Genomic DNA, 14,477 nt, shown 5'->3' on the forward strand with positions numbered 1-14,477 from the left:
ATCTTTACTTTCTACTTTGTTTCTGCCTTTTCAACGATGGCTGAGCAAAAAAAATATTCTGTAAGACATAGATGATGTCCACATCGCAATCTTCAGAGACAGTTTTGGTGGTTTTGGGTGAATATAAAAAAATGTCGAATTATCATTGTTCTGCGCTGCCGCTGGTCGTTTGAAATTTAGATTTATCCAATCCAGTCTTTTTTTAACTGGAAAGCGCATAAAATGGACGCCACAAGCATGATCTTCAATCTGTGCCAGCATAGTTTACTACATTTGACATTTCACGGCACCATGAAGCACGTCCTCGTGAAATGGGAGTCTGAGGACACGTGGGAAGTGTACCCTGTCAAGCGAGCAGCCGATGTCGCCATCGGGATGGACCTACTTCGTGACCCAGCCAGTGCATTAGAAAAATTTCAGGGGGTGATTGTTGAAGTTGTGTGCAGCCAGGAAAACCACCAGCACCAGCCAGGATTCTAGTCATCGGTAAGTTCAACTAAAAAAAGCCGTAGAGCGTTATAGCCGCGGAAACCGAATTTCAGTAGAAAACGTGTGGTGTCATGTGTGCACCTACCACAGTACAGGCTAGGTGCCAGGAAATCTTGCAATTATTTCCCTTTCACTGCTGGAGAATTTTCTGTGCTTGGTTAATTTTGCCGTTTTTGTACCCGTATGTTGACAGGCGAGAGGTTAGAACAAAAAAGAAATCTTTATTGTCGATTTTGATTGTTGCGCACGTGGCGATTGGCATTGTGAAGAATTTTGCAATCGGTGTCGCGTCCTGCCATTTTGTGTTTCTCTGTCCGTGTATCTTGCGCAGTAGGTCAGTTTTCGCACCCCCTGTGTTTCACTAAGTTTTGCGGCCACTAGGACCCTTCGCAGCCGCTAGCCATTACCTCAATGTAATCTTTTACTTTTTTATTAAGCCATGCTGATGGGAGCTGTAGCACTTTCTAGCAGTTAGCTTGCACGTTCAAGGTTTACGTGTGGTCAGTTCAGGTTTGCACGGGTCAGGTGAATAGGCAAGCTGAGTGGTAGGCCAGAACACATATTTTTACCTATATTTCCCATGAAGTGGCGAAAGTCTGTAAAATGGTAACTCTCTCCCCCTGTACAGTTGAGTTCTTTCGCAAATTTTATGCAATAATTTTTCCCTTCCTGCCACCGATGTACTTAACATCGCATATGACTGGAACAGGAATTATTTGTGTGTAGAAAGAACTGTACCTTACAACATGATCCATTCTTTGTTTGTCTACAAGGCTACTATAGTTTCGAAATCTTGAACGTTTGCAGCATTTGTCTTATGCAGCCAGTAGCCACAATTGCCCACTTCAGTGTAGATGCTTTTTGTTGTAATTGGTGCCAGCACATTTTAACATGCATCATTAAAGACCTCCCTGTTATATGCAGCTTACTGTGTAAAACGTGCACAGATTCTTATGAAGTAAATGCATGCAATAGCCTAGAAATTGTCAGCCAGGCGCAATAGTATTTAAAATATGCCAAAGAAGGGCATTTTTTGTGCACCAGCAAAGCATCCACTATCATTGCAACTTGCATTGTTCTGTGCTTGCATGCTTACAGGGAGTCAGGCTTCGACGGAGAGGAAATGGAATAGGCTGGCACTGGAGGCTGCCGTGACTGACAGTCCAGCCACTGGTGCGAAGGTAAATATCAGTACTTACTTTAAATAAGAAATTTCCAAGTAACTGAGCTTCCATGTTTTTGTAACACGTACACTAACAAGCTTGCAGGGGGTCTGTTTGCTTGCTTTCTTCAAGTGTAATTCAGGGTGCCGGCATTCTTTCCTTTTTAATTGATTACGCGTCCCATTTTTAATCTGATGGCTGTTTACGTTTCCTTAAAACTATTTAATTCATAACTTTTTGTTCCTTGCCACATTAGGGGATGTTGAGTAAAATATGTGATCGTTGAGACACACCTACATGTTTTTTTTTTAAAGCAAGGTCCTACTGTGTATGAAACTCGGCTCTTGGAACCACTAATTTCACATTTTCGTCTGCAGCTATATCATACCATTGGTGTTCTCCACTGATATTCAAGGCTTCGATTCCTAAATAGTGACTGCTGCCAGCTGCTAACCACTCCACAATGACCCACTCATCTACCATATGTCTTTGCCATGGGAAAGCTCCTGAAAAGTGCTGCTATATGTGCATTTTCACAAGCAGAAAAAGTAGACTAAAAATGGCTTTGAAGGTGTCGCATAGTTCAAGAAACATTGGAAAGCACTTGTGCTACCCTTCGCATGTACAGGGGTCGTGCAGCCGCAACGATAGTGACTAATTGCTACATTTGCTACTTGCTGCAATGAAACTATGAAAAAGATGCTTTGGGTTGCTCCAAAGTTGCTCCAAAACACTTAAGTGCGACCACCAATGGTTCGTGTTTACGCGAACTTGAGAGGAAAGTGTTGGCTAGATTTATAGCCTGGGTTTTGTAACTTCATGTTCAGGATATCGGGAGTCACAACTGTTGTTGGGTATCGTGTCATTTTAGCCTTTGTTCAGCTGAATTCATGTGCAGTAGCACCCATATTAGCGCTCCTGTGTTTGTGTTTTGTCGTGGACTTATGAATGGCATACCTTCATGCGTAGCACTTGAGATGTGCGCGATCATTTCCGCCACTAGTAACCGTAGAAGAAATGAACTTTGGCTTGGTCACCCATGCCATCGGAAGATGTCTTGTTTCTTTTAAATGACTTGTCATGCGTCTACTGTTGATGCAGTATGTTTATTTGTGTGTGGGTGTTTCGCTTACAGCGGCGCGAGTAAATGTAGTAAAATTTGAATGCACAGCCTTCTAAATAGACTGCACCTCCCCTGCAAGGAACACCACAGTAATGCACACGTATGATCCCTAGAATATTGGTTAGTATGCCGTCCGCCGATGGGAATGAGGACTGTTTTCGAATGACGGTGGAAGCGGCGCTCCTAGCAGTCCCCATGCTACAACGGGGCGCTCGGCCACCTCGCTGCGCGTTTGCGAAGCGCGCGCGCACGTTTGGCACATAGATTAGTCGTTTATTTTTTTAAAATGATTTTCTCTCGCCGCATATTTGTGCTGCTTTAGAGCAGTATTTGTTACGGGTTTCATGAGAGGTTTTAGCTGTGTAAATTGGTGGAGTTGGGATACAACTTCCTGGAACACAAAGCGATTGCGCAGCCTGGAATAGCTTGAGCACTAAATTTATTTATTCATGCATTACTCATGCCCTTTGGCAGCCAAGCCTGCAGTGGTTAAAAGTGAAACAATAAATATGAAGGGGCCGTTAGTTATCCCAATGCCAAAGCATTGCGACCACCTCGCAGTGCCTATGCACTTTCAGTCGTCTTAATTTAACTTCACCTTAATTAACACCAAAGGCCGTGGGTACGAGTGTCTTAATTAACTTCGCACTAATTATTACCAAAGGCTGTAGGCTTGACTCCTACCGAAGGTCGTGAGTTCGAAATCCTTAATAAACTCCATCTTAAGTGGCTGTACTTTATTCAATTTGACCTTAACACCAATGGCCGTGGGTTCGACTCCTACCGATGGTGTGGGTTTGTGTGCCGTAATGAATTCTAGCTTAATTTAACCTCCTTAATTAACATTTAATGGACATTATCAACTGCCTCGAGTGGCTCACTTTTTGGACCATTGGAGTCACGTAAATTCCGACAACGCGGAATTTTCCGCCTCTTGAGATATATAATGCTTCCACATTAATAACCCACATGAGGTACAGGTGTGCGATGTGGCATAGTAGAGGGTGAAAATCTAAATCAAACCCAAGCCCGTTCAAAACATATACAAGAGAAAAAGAAAGCACTGAATTGCAGTTCAGGGTGAGCAGAGCAGCAAGGACAAATATCAACACATAATAATAGATCGAATTGCAAACAGCGAAAGTAAAGAAAACAACAAAAAAACATTAGCAAAGCATGTGCGTTGATGTCATGTAAGGAAATGACGCGACATGTCAAGTTGATATCGTTCATGGTCAGGGAGAGCATCCGAATATGTTTCGATAATGAACGAAATTATGCAAGCGCATTCCACTGCGTGGTAATCCCGTGCAAGTAATCAAGCGCACAGTCGAAACAAATTGTAAAGGGAAGAATGAGGAACTTTAGGAAGCTGTGTAAACAAACTATAGCACACAACATCCGAGGAAACGGCAAGAGGTTGTGAGTAAGAAATTATAGGGGGAAAAAGACAACTACAAGGCCGCTGAGCGTGCATGCTCGAGGTGACGCAATGCAAAATGGAATTATTTTCATCTCATTTTCAAGTGTTCTAGCTTTTCTTTCTTTGCTGTCCTTTCATTATTGAGAGACCGCGAAAAACTGGAGACACAGAAGATGTAGTAAACCCACCTGCGCCCACCCACCGCTGTTCATGCAGGCCATGATGCAGGCAGCCAAGCAGACGACAGCGCAGCAGTAAAACTGTTCGCAGCGCCCTCTGCACTTTCATTCAAGAAGTGTCCCGTCCCCCTCCATACAGTGCGGTGCGTGGATGGCAGACTAGCCAATATTCTAGGGACCATAGCAAATGCGCATTTCAGTGTACGTGCATTCAGTTTCATGTTATTTTAATTGCCCATGCATCTTGGCCACGTGATATTATAAAGACTAGCCAAAATATTTAAACTAAAATGGAGAGAATTGGTGTGCATGGACATGTTTTTGCTGATCAAGAGTGATATACACGAAAGTACTGACACTGCAAACCTGATTAGGTTGATAACATACCATGAATAATTCTGTTTGACGGGGTTAGTAACAAACACGTTGGCAATGCCAATAAAGGGATCCATTATGGTGGCAAGCACGCCCGCACATTCACGGAGTGAATCGCAAAGCGCACCATATTAGTCAATGTTTTATGGTGGAGCAGCAAGCTTGTTAATTCGCAAAACCGTTACGAATGGTCAGAAACACTTTGGTTTACAAAGCATTTGTAAGAAATCATGGTTCAAATTATCAAAGGAATGCCTGCAGTGTGGGAAGCAGATCGTCTAGCTAAACGCGAATGGAGCTGCAGGTTTGCTGACACACCGGCATCACGTGGTTCCTACCAATACGCGGTATGCAAGAATTCCTCTAACATGTGCCAGAAAGGCTGCATATGTTGTAGCTGTCAACTGGAGTTTTAGTTTGTCTTCAGGCATGAGACACGACAAGCAATGTGAGAGGAACTGAAGTAGTGCTAAGTAACCTTTATGTGTCTGAATAGTGAGAGTTTTTCTCCATTTAATTGTCTACCGCTGCAATGCCATCCTAAATGGTGTTGGAGTTATCCTTTGGTTCGAATTATGGTAGCTGTAATCATTGGGACAGCACTGTATGAGGTAGACACTAGAAAGTGAAAGATGGCAGTCTTTGGCGCTCTTGAAGGTGAATCTATGACTGTAAAGCAGTTTTCAAGAAGAATGCTGGAGAGTCCATCCAAAAAAAAAAAGAACGAAGTGCACGTGGGAAATTTGCAATTGCTCCTTAATTGAGCTGCTCCAGATTGGAATGTTGTGCTCCAAATTTGAAATTACCCACTCCAAAATTGTCCTTCCTCCTGATGACTTCCTCCAAATTGGATATTTTCCCCTCCAAGCCTAAATTTTTAAGGTCCGAAAATTCCCCCCAAACATTACCTGTTTCAGCTGCCCCACTCTTGCATGTATTATTGTGGAAAATTGAAACACAGTGGAAAGCATGCCTGAAGCATAACTGGTGGTATAGCATGTGCCGTTGGCCAGTAATCCTTGTCTACATGCACTTGGCATATGGCTTTCACACAGAATGCGACTCTGCTCGCCCTATGCAGTAATGTCGCTGGGCCTATATTCTTCGATGCTTCTTTCCTCACCCTGCCCACTGCAATAGCATGAGCAGCTCTGCACCCTGCATGGAAATTACATGCGTGGGCATCATCACAAGGATGGCTGGCTGACGGCACGCACTATACGTTCAATTATGCTTCAGGCACACACTCCGCTTTGTGTTTCAATTATCCATGATACTACATGATGTAGTTGAAGAGGGTATGGAGGTAATGTCTGCAGCCTCATTATTCACGGAGTGCATACTTTGTCTCATCACTGTTTTCCTTTTGCTGGACAACATAAGTTTGGTTGTTTCCATAAAGTGTGAGGCAGCCCACTTGAACATCATGGTTTTATGAATGGGAATATGTTGCACAGCTTGAACGACCAAACACCATACTTTAGAAAATCCTGATATGTACTCATGTGTTGGCAAATTGAGCATGCCGATTCTTGGTACATGTGTAATATTATAATGAAAATACATTGAAGGTCACAAGATTAGACTCTCTAGCAGACCTTTGCCTGGAAAATTAATGTTCTATATGCTTGCAGCGAACCTGCGACCATTTGGAGCAGATCAAAAGCCTGGAAAAAACAGTTGGAAGCCTGAAAAAAGAGGTTCAGGAGTTGAAAGAAGAACTTGCACAAGCACGGCAGTGCACTGGTGAGTGCACATTTACTGAGAAATGTTGTAGCAAGACCAACTTCTTTTGTAAGGAAGTCCTGCAGTCGGCTAAACCAGTGTAGGCTTTTAAATCGGGGCAGAGTCCAGAGATCTCTGCAATTCCTCCAGTTCCTCTACTAATATCACAAATGCTGGGCACGTAATAAGTTACGAACCTTATTACAGTTTCAGTCTATCTCAATATTCTAATCTCGGCAGTAAGATAGAAAGGGCACATCAGGTGGATGTACAATGATGTATACAGGGTGTCCCAAATAGCATGCACCAAGATTTTAAAATATGCAAATGCCACGTAGCAGGACACAACCAATGTAATCTTGTTTTCCATCGCTTCGAGATATCTGGACTTTTTTCCATTCCGCCCAATTACATAATTATTCTTAATTAATCAACTTTTCAGGTATTATAATTCAATGAAAAGAATCAATGACAAAATTGTAGAGCAACATGAAAAACTCCCGATACAGCTTTCATTTGCCCAATACCAGCTATATAAAATGTTTTACCGAGCGTGGGCAAAACCCGCAAATAGGTGCAAAATTCCTTGACCGGCCAATCGCATGGTAATTTTGAGTGTGCTCACGGGCTTCTTTCACGCTCGGACAAACACTTTTATGTAGCGTGTATTGAGTGACAGAAAGCTTAATCAGGAGTTTTTCATGTTGCCCTACAATTTTCTCATTGACACTTTTCATCTAATTATATTTCAGAAGTTCATTAAGACTAATTATATAATTAGGCAGAATGCAAAAAAAACAGAGTATCTCCAGTCACGGCAAACATTACCTTGGTTCTGTCCAGGTACATGGGATTTGCATATTTTTAAATCTTGGTTCACCATAGTTCGTACACCCTGTATAGATGAACATGCGGAAATTTCCCAAGCGTTGTTTGCTACAGTGCTCCCATATGCATCTGTGCGACTCACTCTCTCCTTGTCTTTCCAGGATACCCCAGCACAATATTTTTTGTGTGTGTGTTTGTTCGTATGTGTTCGTATGTTTGTTCGTATCAGTAGTGACAAATGTTTCTTTGCTTCTAAGGAAGACAAACCCCTAGGCTGTTCAGGTGCACTAGGAAAGCCACCATTTTATTTTTGTCGAAGCATTTGTTTGGCATGCTTAAAAGCTGTCCTGGCCAGGTATAAGCTTCACAAATGTTAGCTAATGTGCACTGCACTAGTACCAAGTGCAGTGCAGCACTTGTTCTTTGTTGGGACTGAGTTAATGTCCCACAGCACAAGTGTCTCCGTCATTCACGACACATCATGACAGTGCAACACAGTCATCACGTGATGCATGCTCCTTAGAGAAATCGGTCGGATTTCTCTGTGTCAGTACCCCTTAATTCGCAGTTTTGCCTCTCGTTACGGCTTCTGTTTCCTCTAAAGCTTTTTATATGCTTTAAAGTCAAGCTGTGGCACGCTGTAGTAAATGGCAGAAGTGTCCCAACTGTACAGCTACCTGAAGTGCCTTTGCTATGACACTCTCTTCATATTACTCAACTTTTTTTGAAGATGCCTCAAGAATGGTGAAGCGGCTAAAGGACATGCTTGAAAATGCTAGCACTCCTGCTGAGCCTGTTGACATCGCAGCAGCCCCAAAAGTAAGCAATTTTGTGTTCTATTGGTAGATAAATATTTCTAACAATTGTGGTGGAAGAATGACATTATGAACACTAGTCTGAAAGTCATTCTAGCTTTTAACAGAGTAAATATTATTTAGGATGTTCTTTCAGGGCCATCAGAGGACAGGTGAGACACGATAATTCCACTAATCAACCGAGCTCACTTTCACCATCGGACTTAGATGGCTCATTGCAGTTGCGAAATGGAATTCAAGGCAAGTTGAAGAGTCTGTAGAATTCCATAAGACGCTCATATACGGATGCGGGAACCTTATAAACCATGGACGTAAAATTTTGGGAATGATTTTTCACTTAGGAACAACGTAATCGCCGGTTAAAATTGCGCTGTTGCTCCGCCCCTCGTCGAGCGCCGCTGCTGCTGATGCTGACGATCCGAGCGAGTCCAGAAACCGTGACGTAGTGACGTCAGCACTGGTGTTCCGCTGCTTCGCAGTGTCCGCGACCATGCCTGACCGCGCTTGTTTCTGCGTGCATGCCGTCATAATCTGCCTCGCTCGAGCCTGCATTCCTTTGTTTGTGTATGTAGAGTGGTAGTTCACGTACGCAGCATCAATTGAAGTGGTGGGCCGATCATGCCGGCGTTCTGTGCAGCCTACGGCTGCACGAACACCAGCGGCCGCGACGATGTTCCATTACTTCCCGCAAGACAAGAAGCTTGCAGCTAAGTGGGAGGTTGCTGTGAATCGAAAGAATTTCAAGCGCTCAAGAACAACAGTGCTCAGCTCTAACCACTTCCGTGGCGACGATTACTACCAAAGTTTATCAATAATGCGTGAATGAGTGAGAGTACGACTTTCTGCTAGGAGGCTTTCTAAACGCAGCGCGAAAAGGTGAGGGCAACGAACGCACAAAGGCGGCATGGGTGCGGGCGGACAGATGGTAACTCGTCTTGGATGACCTTATGAATACACGAACTCGTCCAAACCTGGATTTTGATTTATTGCTAGCACCTTCGTGTTAGCACGATCAACGGAAGGTACATGTTCCTCTCCCACCCTTGACGCAGGTTTCGTCGCAAACCGCCTCTAATTTTCTATTCGCACACGTGTTGTGAAACAGCCAATATGCAGCTACCATAATGCAGTGCAAGTGTAAAGTTTTCATGTGTTTGAAAGCCGGCGCACGCCATGACGCTGCGCTCCCCCTCGCGCACAGAGAGAAACCGGCTGTCTCACGTAGCCGACGGAATTCGCCGCCTTTACGGCTCCGGTTACGAGTAACGTGCGGATGGCGCTGATGAAGGCCACTACACGTGCTACAAGAGCCGGAAAATTTTTCCCGTATGTCTGTGTAGATTGCCGACAGCTTTGGGGCAGCGCACAAATGCCGACGATCGCACCCCTCCTTGTATTCCACGAGGAGGCATGCAGGAACATAACAGTACAGCTGTTTGCCCGGAAACGAACTCACTGAATCGCTGAATACAGCTTTGCCAAAAACACGCTCACCAAAGAACATGTCTAACACGAGGAGATGCTAACACTTCGCTTTCGTTCGCGTCGAAAGTACTGCTTACTACCAGGATCTTTTGCTTCTTGGAGAGGCCGGCTACGTGTACATGTAGGGAGCAACGCGAACTCCTCAGAGAAACGCAAGCTCTCGAAATTTACCATTACCGTCTCACCAAACCACAGCGCCAAACCACCTTGCACCGTGCTTCATGTGTGGCGGCAGCGGCCGGTCCGGACGAACACCAATGTTGACGTCACGAGGTGCACAACCAATCACAGGCGAAAATGAGGCGCGCGAGCTGCCCGAGCTGCTGCTGCACTTTTAGTCGAAATGAAATCTGTTTGCGCTTTCTTTCGCTCAATTTCGATGTGATATTCGAATTCGGAGGGTTGAAAACCATTACGTACAGCTCTTCACTCATTTTTTCTGGAAAACTCTTCAGCTTCCCTTTAAGATCTACAAATTGTTATTGCTCCTGCTGTTATAATGGGACAAATTGGGCTGTCTGTGCATATGAAACAGACTGTGAGGCTGAGCACAAACAGCCATTTCCTCGAGCATACATCTCTCAGTAGCATGAAGCCGGGACTCTGCTCGAGTGGCTAGCTTCGTTCAAAACAACACCATCCTTCAATGTCTGTTCATTGTCTCTCTTTCGGATTGCCATGACTAGAACAATTGCTAGATGATTTTCGGTTGCTGAAAACCTTGAGATGGTTGCTGCTTATGTAGCGGTGTGTTTGTATGAAGCTGCACATCCTCGCCAGCATGTGCCTTCCACTGCTGTGATTACAAGCATATTCATTTGCTTTCTGACAGCTGGGGTTGTACTTTCTAGAAGAAATGCTTCCACTATTTACACACAAGCGCAGTCAGACAATTGTATTCGAAGACAATTGCATCTTGTTTGATACCTCTAGAGCACTTGTGCGTCATTAATCAAGCTCAGCTTGACCCGTGGCCCACTAATCAATCAAGCTTTAAGCTTTCAATGTCTGTTAGTCACTAGAACTGCACCAGAGCTCACCCTGTTTCAAGGGATGGCACAGCAAAGAATTACAGCATTTTCTTAGATCTAAGCAGATGCATGTCATTCTTTTGCATTGAAGTTCTTGATACTTTCTAGTCTTGGGTGAAAGTGCACAGCTCGGCACAGTGCATGCTTGGTATACGTAAGGCTGCTTTGTTCCTTAAAGAGCCCCTCAACAGGCTCCATAGCATATTTTGGTTATCCGCTGGAAGTTGTTACGTGTCCTCTAGGGAGCGTTCTGCCGCAATAATTTTTCAAATCTGCTCATTAATAGCCGAGATAGAAATAGTTCACTGCCGCGAACCCATGATTGATGAGACCCTCTCGCCACTTGCCCTGTCTAGCCTCCGCAAGCAAAATTCATTTCCTGCATTCTCACATGCCGGACCTCGAGGATTGTGTGACACATACGTCAGGGGCCCCACCTTCATTTTTTTCTCCTCGCTTTTTTTGTGGCACTGTGCATTACCGTTGGCGGCGTTGCGTGCGAGCTGTTATCCTTTTGTGCAACACACGATTTTGTGCGCTGTGCATAAGGACGCATGACTAGCGGTATAATTCACTGCTATACGAATACTGAGCCAGAACGAGCTGATTGCAGAGCATGATCATGCGCTGGAACACGCTAGAAAATGGCATAGTTTTGGTACCTGCACGTGTGACTGCACGATCATAGAAACAAGCAGACTAAGTGGAAGTACATCTCTCCTGCTTTGTTGCGAAGTAAAACAAAAAACACGCTGACATTCCGTTTGTGTGTTTTGTTATTTATCTAAACTTCAATTCATCAATTCAAGCAACAGATCACACAGATAAAAGATGTCTTAATAATTCTCTAAATCACGTGGTGACACAAGCGACGTCGCACTGCAAACACCAGTACGTAGGCGCAGGCACATAGTACGTCACCGCCCGGCTTGGAGCGCAGTCGCCGCGAGGGAAAGGGAAAACGGTGTTTGGAATGAAATTTCAGACGTTTCGGCGGCACATAGTGACGTAATTCTTTGTAAACACGATCGTTAGCATGCATTGTATGCTCTGCTCTTGTCAGCTCAAAATTGCCAGACCTAGCGTGGGGCCCCTTAAACTGAATCAGCAAGACAGCTGCTGCTATTTTCGCAAACCTTCCTCTATTTCCTAATCATTCCTTGATCAAAAGTTTATAAAATGAATCTGCGCCTGTTCTATTGTTTCACAGGTAGACATCGGGGATGGAGTCTGCGTGGAGGAAGGGCTGCTGAAGAGGCTGCGCCTAGATGCGAACAATTCAGGCTCACGGTTCGCAAGGAGTCTCCTCAAAGCCTTGTTCACGAAAGAAGAGCTCGAAGGGAGGTCCCTCTTTGGGTGGACCTCGAATGCACACAAAGGGCTTCCTCAAAAGGAGCCATTGGACAGCAAGAAAGTGAACGCCATACTGGGTACATGTGTGAAAAAGAAGCATCTCAGTATTTCTTGTGCAGTTTTCAACAAAACTCTTTTTCATGACAATTTAAGCACTAAGTTAGGGTAGTGCTTGCTTTCATGGTAAAATAGCTATTAGCGTGATTTTAATAGCATAATATAATACAAGCTTTGCCAACATTACTAGAAAACTCATTTGTGTTAGAGGCCTTGGTCATATGACTGCACTAAAGCTAAGCTGTTTAGTAGCAAGCTCACATTGACAATGTCTGCCTGCACAGCAAAAGCATTTTATAAGCTTGCTGTAGAACGTTCATAATGCCTGTTCAACTGCTTACATGTTGCTTGTATCATATCGTGGTCCTTAAGTGCTGCTCAATTAAGAGGAATTTTTAGCTCGACCCCAACTTTGACACGGCCTATTCAAATGCAGGTAAAACACAAAAACATTTTTGTGAAATAACGCCTGGACCGATTCTGATGAAATTTCTTGCATTTGAGAGAGAACGTTAAATTATAGTGACTGTTGCAAGCGGAATTTCGATTTAGGGCCTGAATTTTGTTACAAACATTCCAAAGTTTGAAAAAAAATTGAAGCACGAAATTTGCAAATTAATAGCGCTGCATCAAGAACAGATATCGCAGTTTTGTAAACGGAATCCATTATATCATTCAAAGCGGGCGAATTTGATACATCAATATATAAGTGAATTTCTTATGTTGTGTACAAGGGTTCCAGAAAAGCTGTATTTCCATATTACTAAATTTTTGAGATTCATGTGTAACATCAATTTTGTCCGCTTTAGATGTACCATTAGATGCAATTCACAGAATTGTGGTGTCGTTTTTCATTGTTCAGTTAGGGTTGTGAACTTGAGTTTCGTTTTCTGAAAACTGGTTATTTTTGCGCATTTTTAATAAAAAATTGACAGCCTAAATCAAAAATTCAGAACGAACAGTCTCTAGATTTTAAGTTTTTCTTTTCAATGAAAAAACCTCGTCAAATTTGGTGTAGTGGTTGCCGAGAAAAAAGGATTCTCCTTTTACATGTATTTAGATAAGGGCACCCGAGCTAAAGCTTTCTCTTAAGTCAACCCGTCTGTGTACCTGTGCCCAAGCAAAGCTGCGACACAGTTGCGACTGGCACCTTGCCTTTCCTAAGATAATTCACGCGCACGAAACTTCCATGTACTGGTCAGGATAAGAATGTGGAAGTTCGTTAAACTTAAGTTGATTTGCAGCTTTTCTTTGTATATGACAATTGGTATGATAGAGCTTATGTGACTTACATCTGTTGGTGTTACGCACATACATCACGCTCCCAGTTCTAATGCACTAATTCGGCCACTTCATGTACTTTCGAAGGACTTTGCACCAAACAGCTGGAGATGATTAGAGCTCACAGGGTTGAAGGCTTGCATCTTGTGCACTTACTTTCTCAGAAACAGATGTTTTTCTGATCTGTTGCAATGTCACAGTAACAAAACCAATATACTGCCTTCTTTTTTTCTCTTTTCTAGACTACACAACGCAAAACTTCAGTGTGCTGCCAGGTCAGCTCAAGAACTCATTATCATTATTGTTAACCAGGGGCTATTAAATGGCTGTGTTCAAGCACACATGTGAACCTGCCTTCTTCTGTTGCATGCTACACCTAGCAATTATCAATGTGTGACACCTGCCTTTCTTTAGTGCCTGCTTCTATGAGGGAAACGATTCCTGTACGTAGTCACTATAGACCTTGCAATGGCCAGCATTCTAAAGTTTCTTGGCAAATGTCAGCGTAAAGCATGCTGCATTATTAGGGACATTAAGTAGCTTTCATTAAAGCTTGCATGCTATATATATATAAGTACTAAATAATTACTGCAGTCAATTGAATGGTATATATATTTTAAAACGGCAACAAATGTGCATTACTCAGAACGTTATTATAGTGCTCATTGAAGTCTGGCAAGGAGTTCTTGCACAGTTGCAAACAGGTTTTTAGGAAGTACATAAAAATTTTATTCAGGGGATAAATAAAACAATTTCAAATGCTTGCAATATATCTGTAGCCAACAGTTGACAGGATGTTACTAGCGAGTCGTTAGGATGTATAAAGGTGGTTAATAAATAGTCGCTTTACAGTTTGACAGCACATAAAATTTTTATTCAGAGAAAATAAAAGGTTATTTTTGCAATATGTACTGCAAAAGTAATTATGTTTGAATAAAATATTTATGTACTTCCTATAAACTGTAAAGCGACTATTTATTAACCACCTTCGTACATCCTAACGTCTTCCTAGTAACATCCTGTCGACTATCTGTCTGTGGCGAATAGTCGACCGGATGTTACTAGCAAGTTGTTAGGATGCATAAAGGCGGTTAATAAATAGTCGCTTCACAGCTGACATTCTACCGACATAAGATAATAAGCAGTCGGC

At 43.1% G+C, this 14,477-nt stretch overlaps 1 protein-coding gene across 1 annotated transcript; it reads left to right on the forward strand.

The window, feature by feature from the left end:
* Positions 1-291: 291 nt before the first annotated feature.
* LOC142567983 (uncharacterized) lies at positions 292-13,649 on the forward strand. Its single transcript, XM_075678077.1, has 6 exons — positions 292-400; positions 1,588-1,670; positions 6,387-6,498; positions 8,036-8,124; positions 11,847-12,066; positions 13,570-13,649. Exons 1-6 carry the CDS (start codon positions 292-294, stop codon positions 13,647-13,649), a joined length of 693 nt encoding a protein of 230 aa, XP_075534192.1.
* The last annotated feature ends 828 nt before the right edge of the window (positions 13,650-14,477 follow it).

The sequence above is a fragment of the Dermacentor variabilis genome, unplaced genomic scaffold, assembly GCF_050947875.1.
Source record: "Dermacentor variabilis isolate Ectoservices unplaced genomic scaffold, ASM5094787v1 scaffold_15, whole genome shotgun sequence".
In the NCBI taxonomy this organism is placed as follows: Eukaryota; Metazoa; Arthropoda; class Arachnida; order Ixodida; family Ixodidae; genus Dermacentor; species Dermacentor variabilis.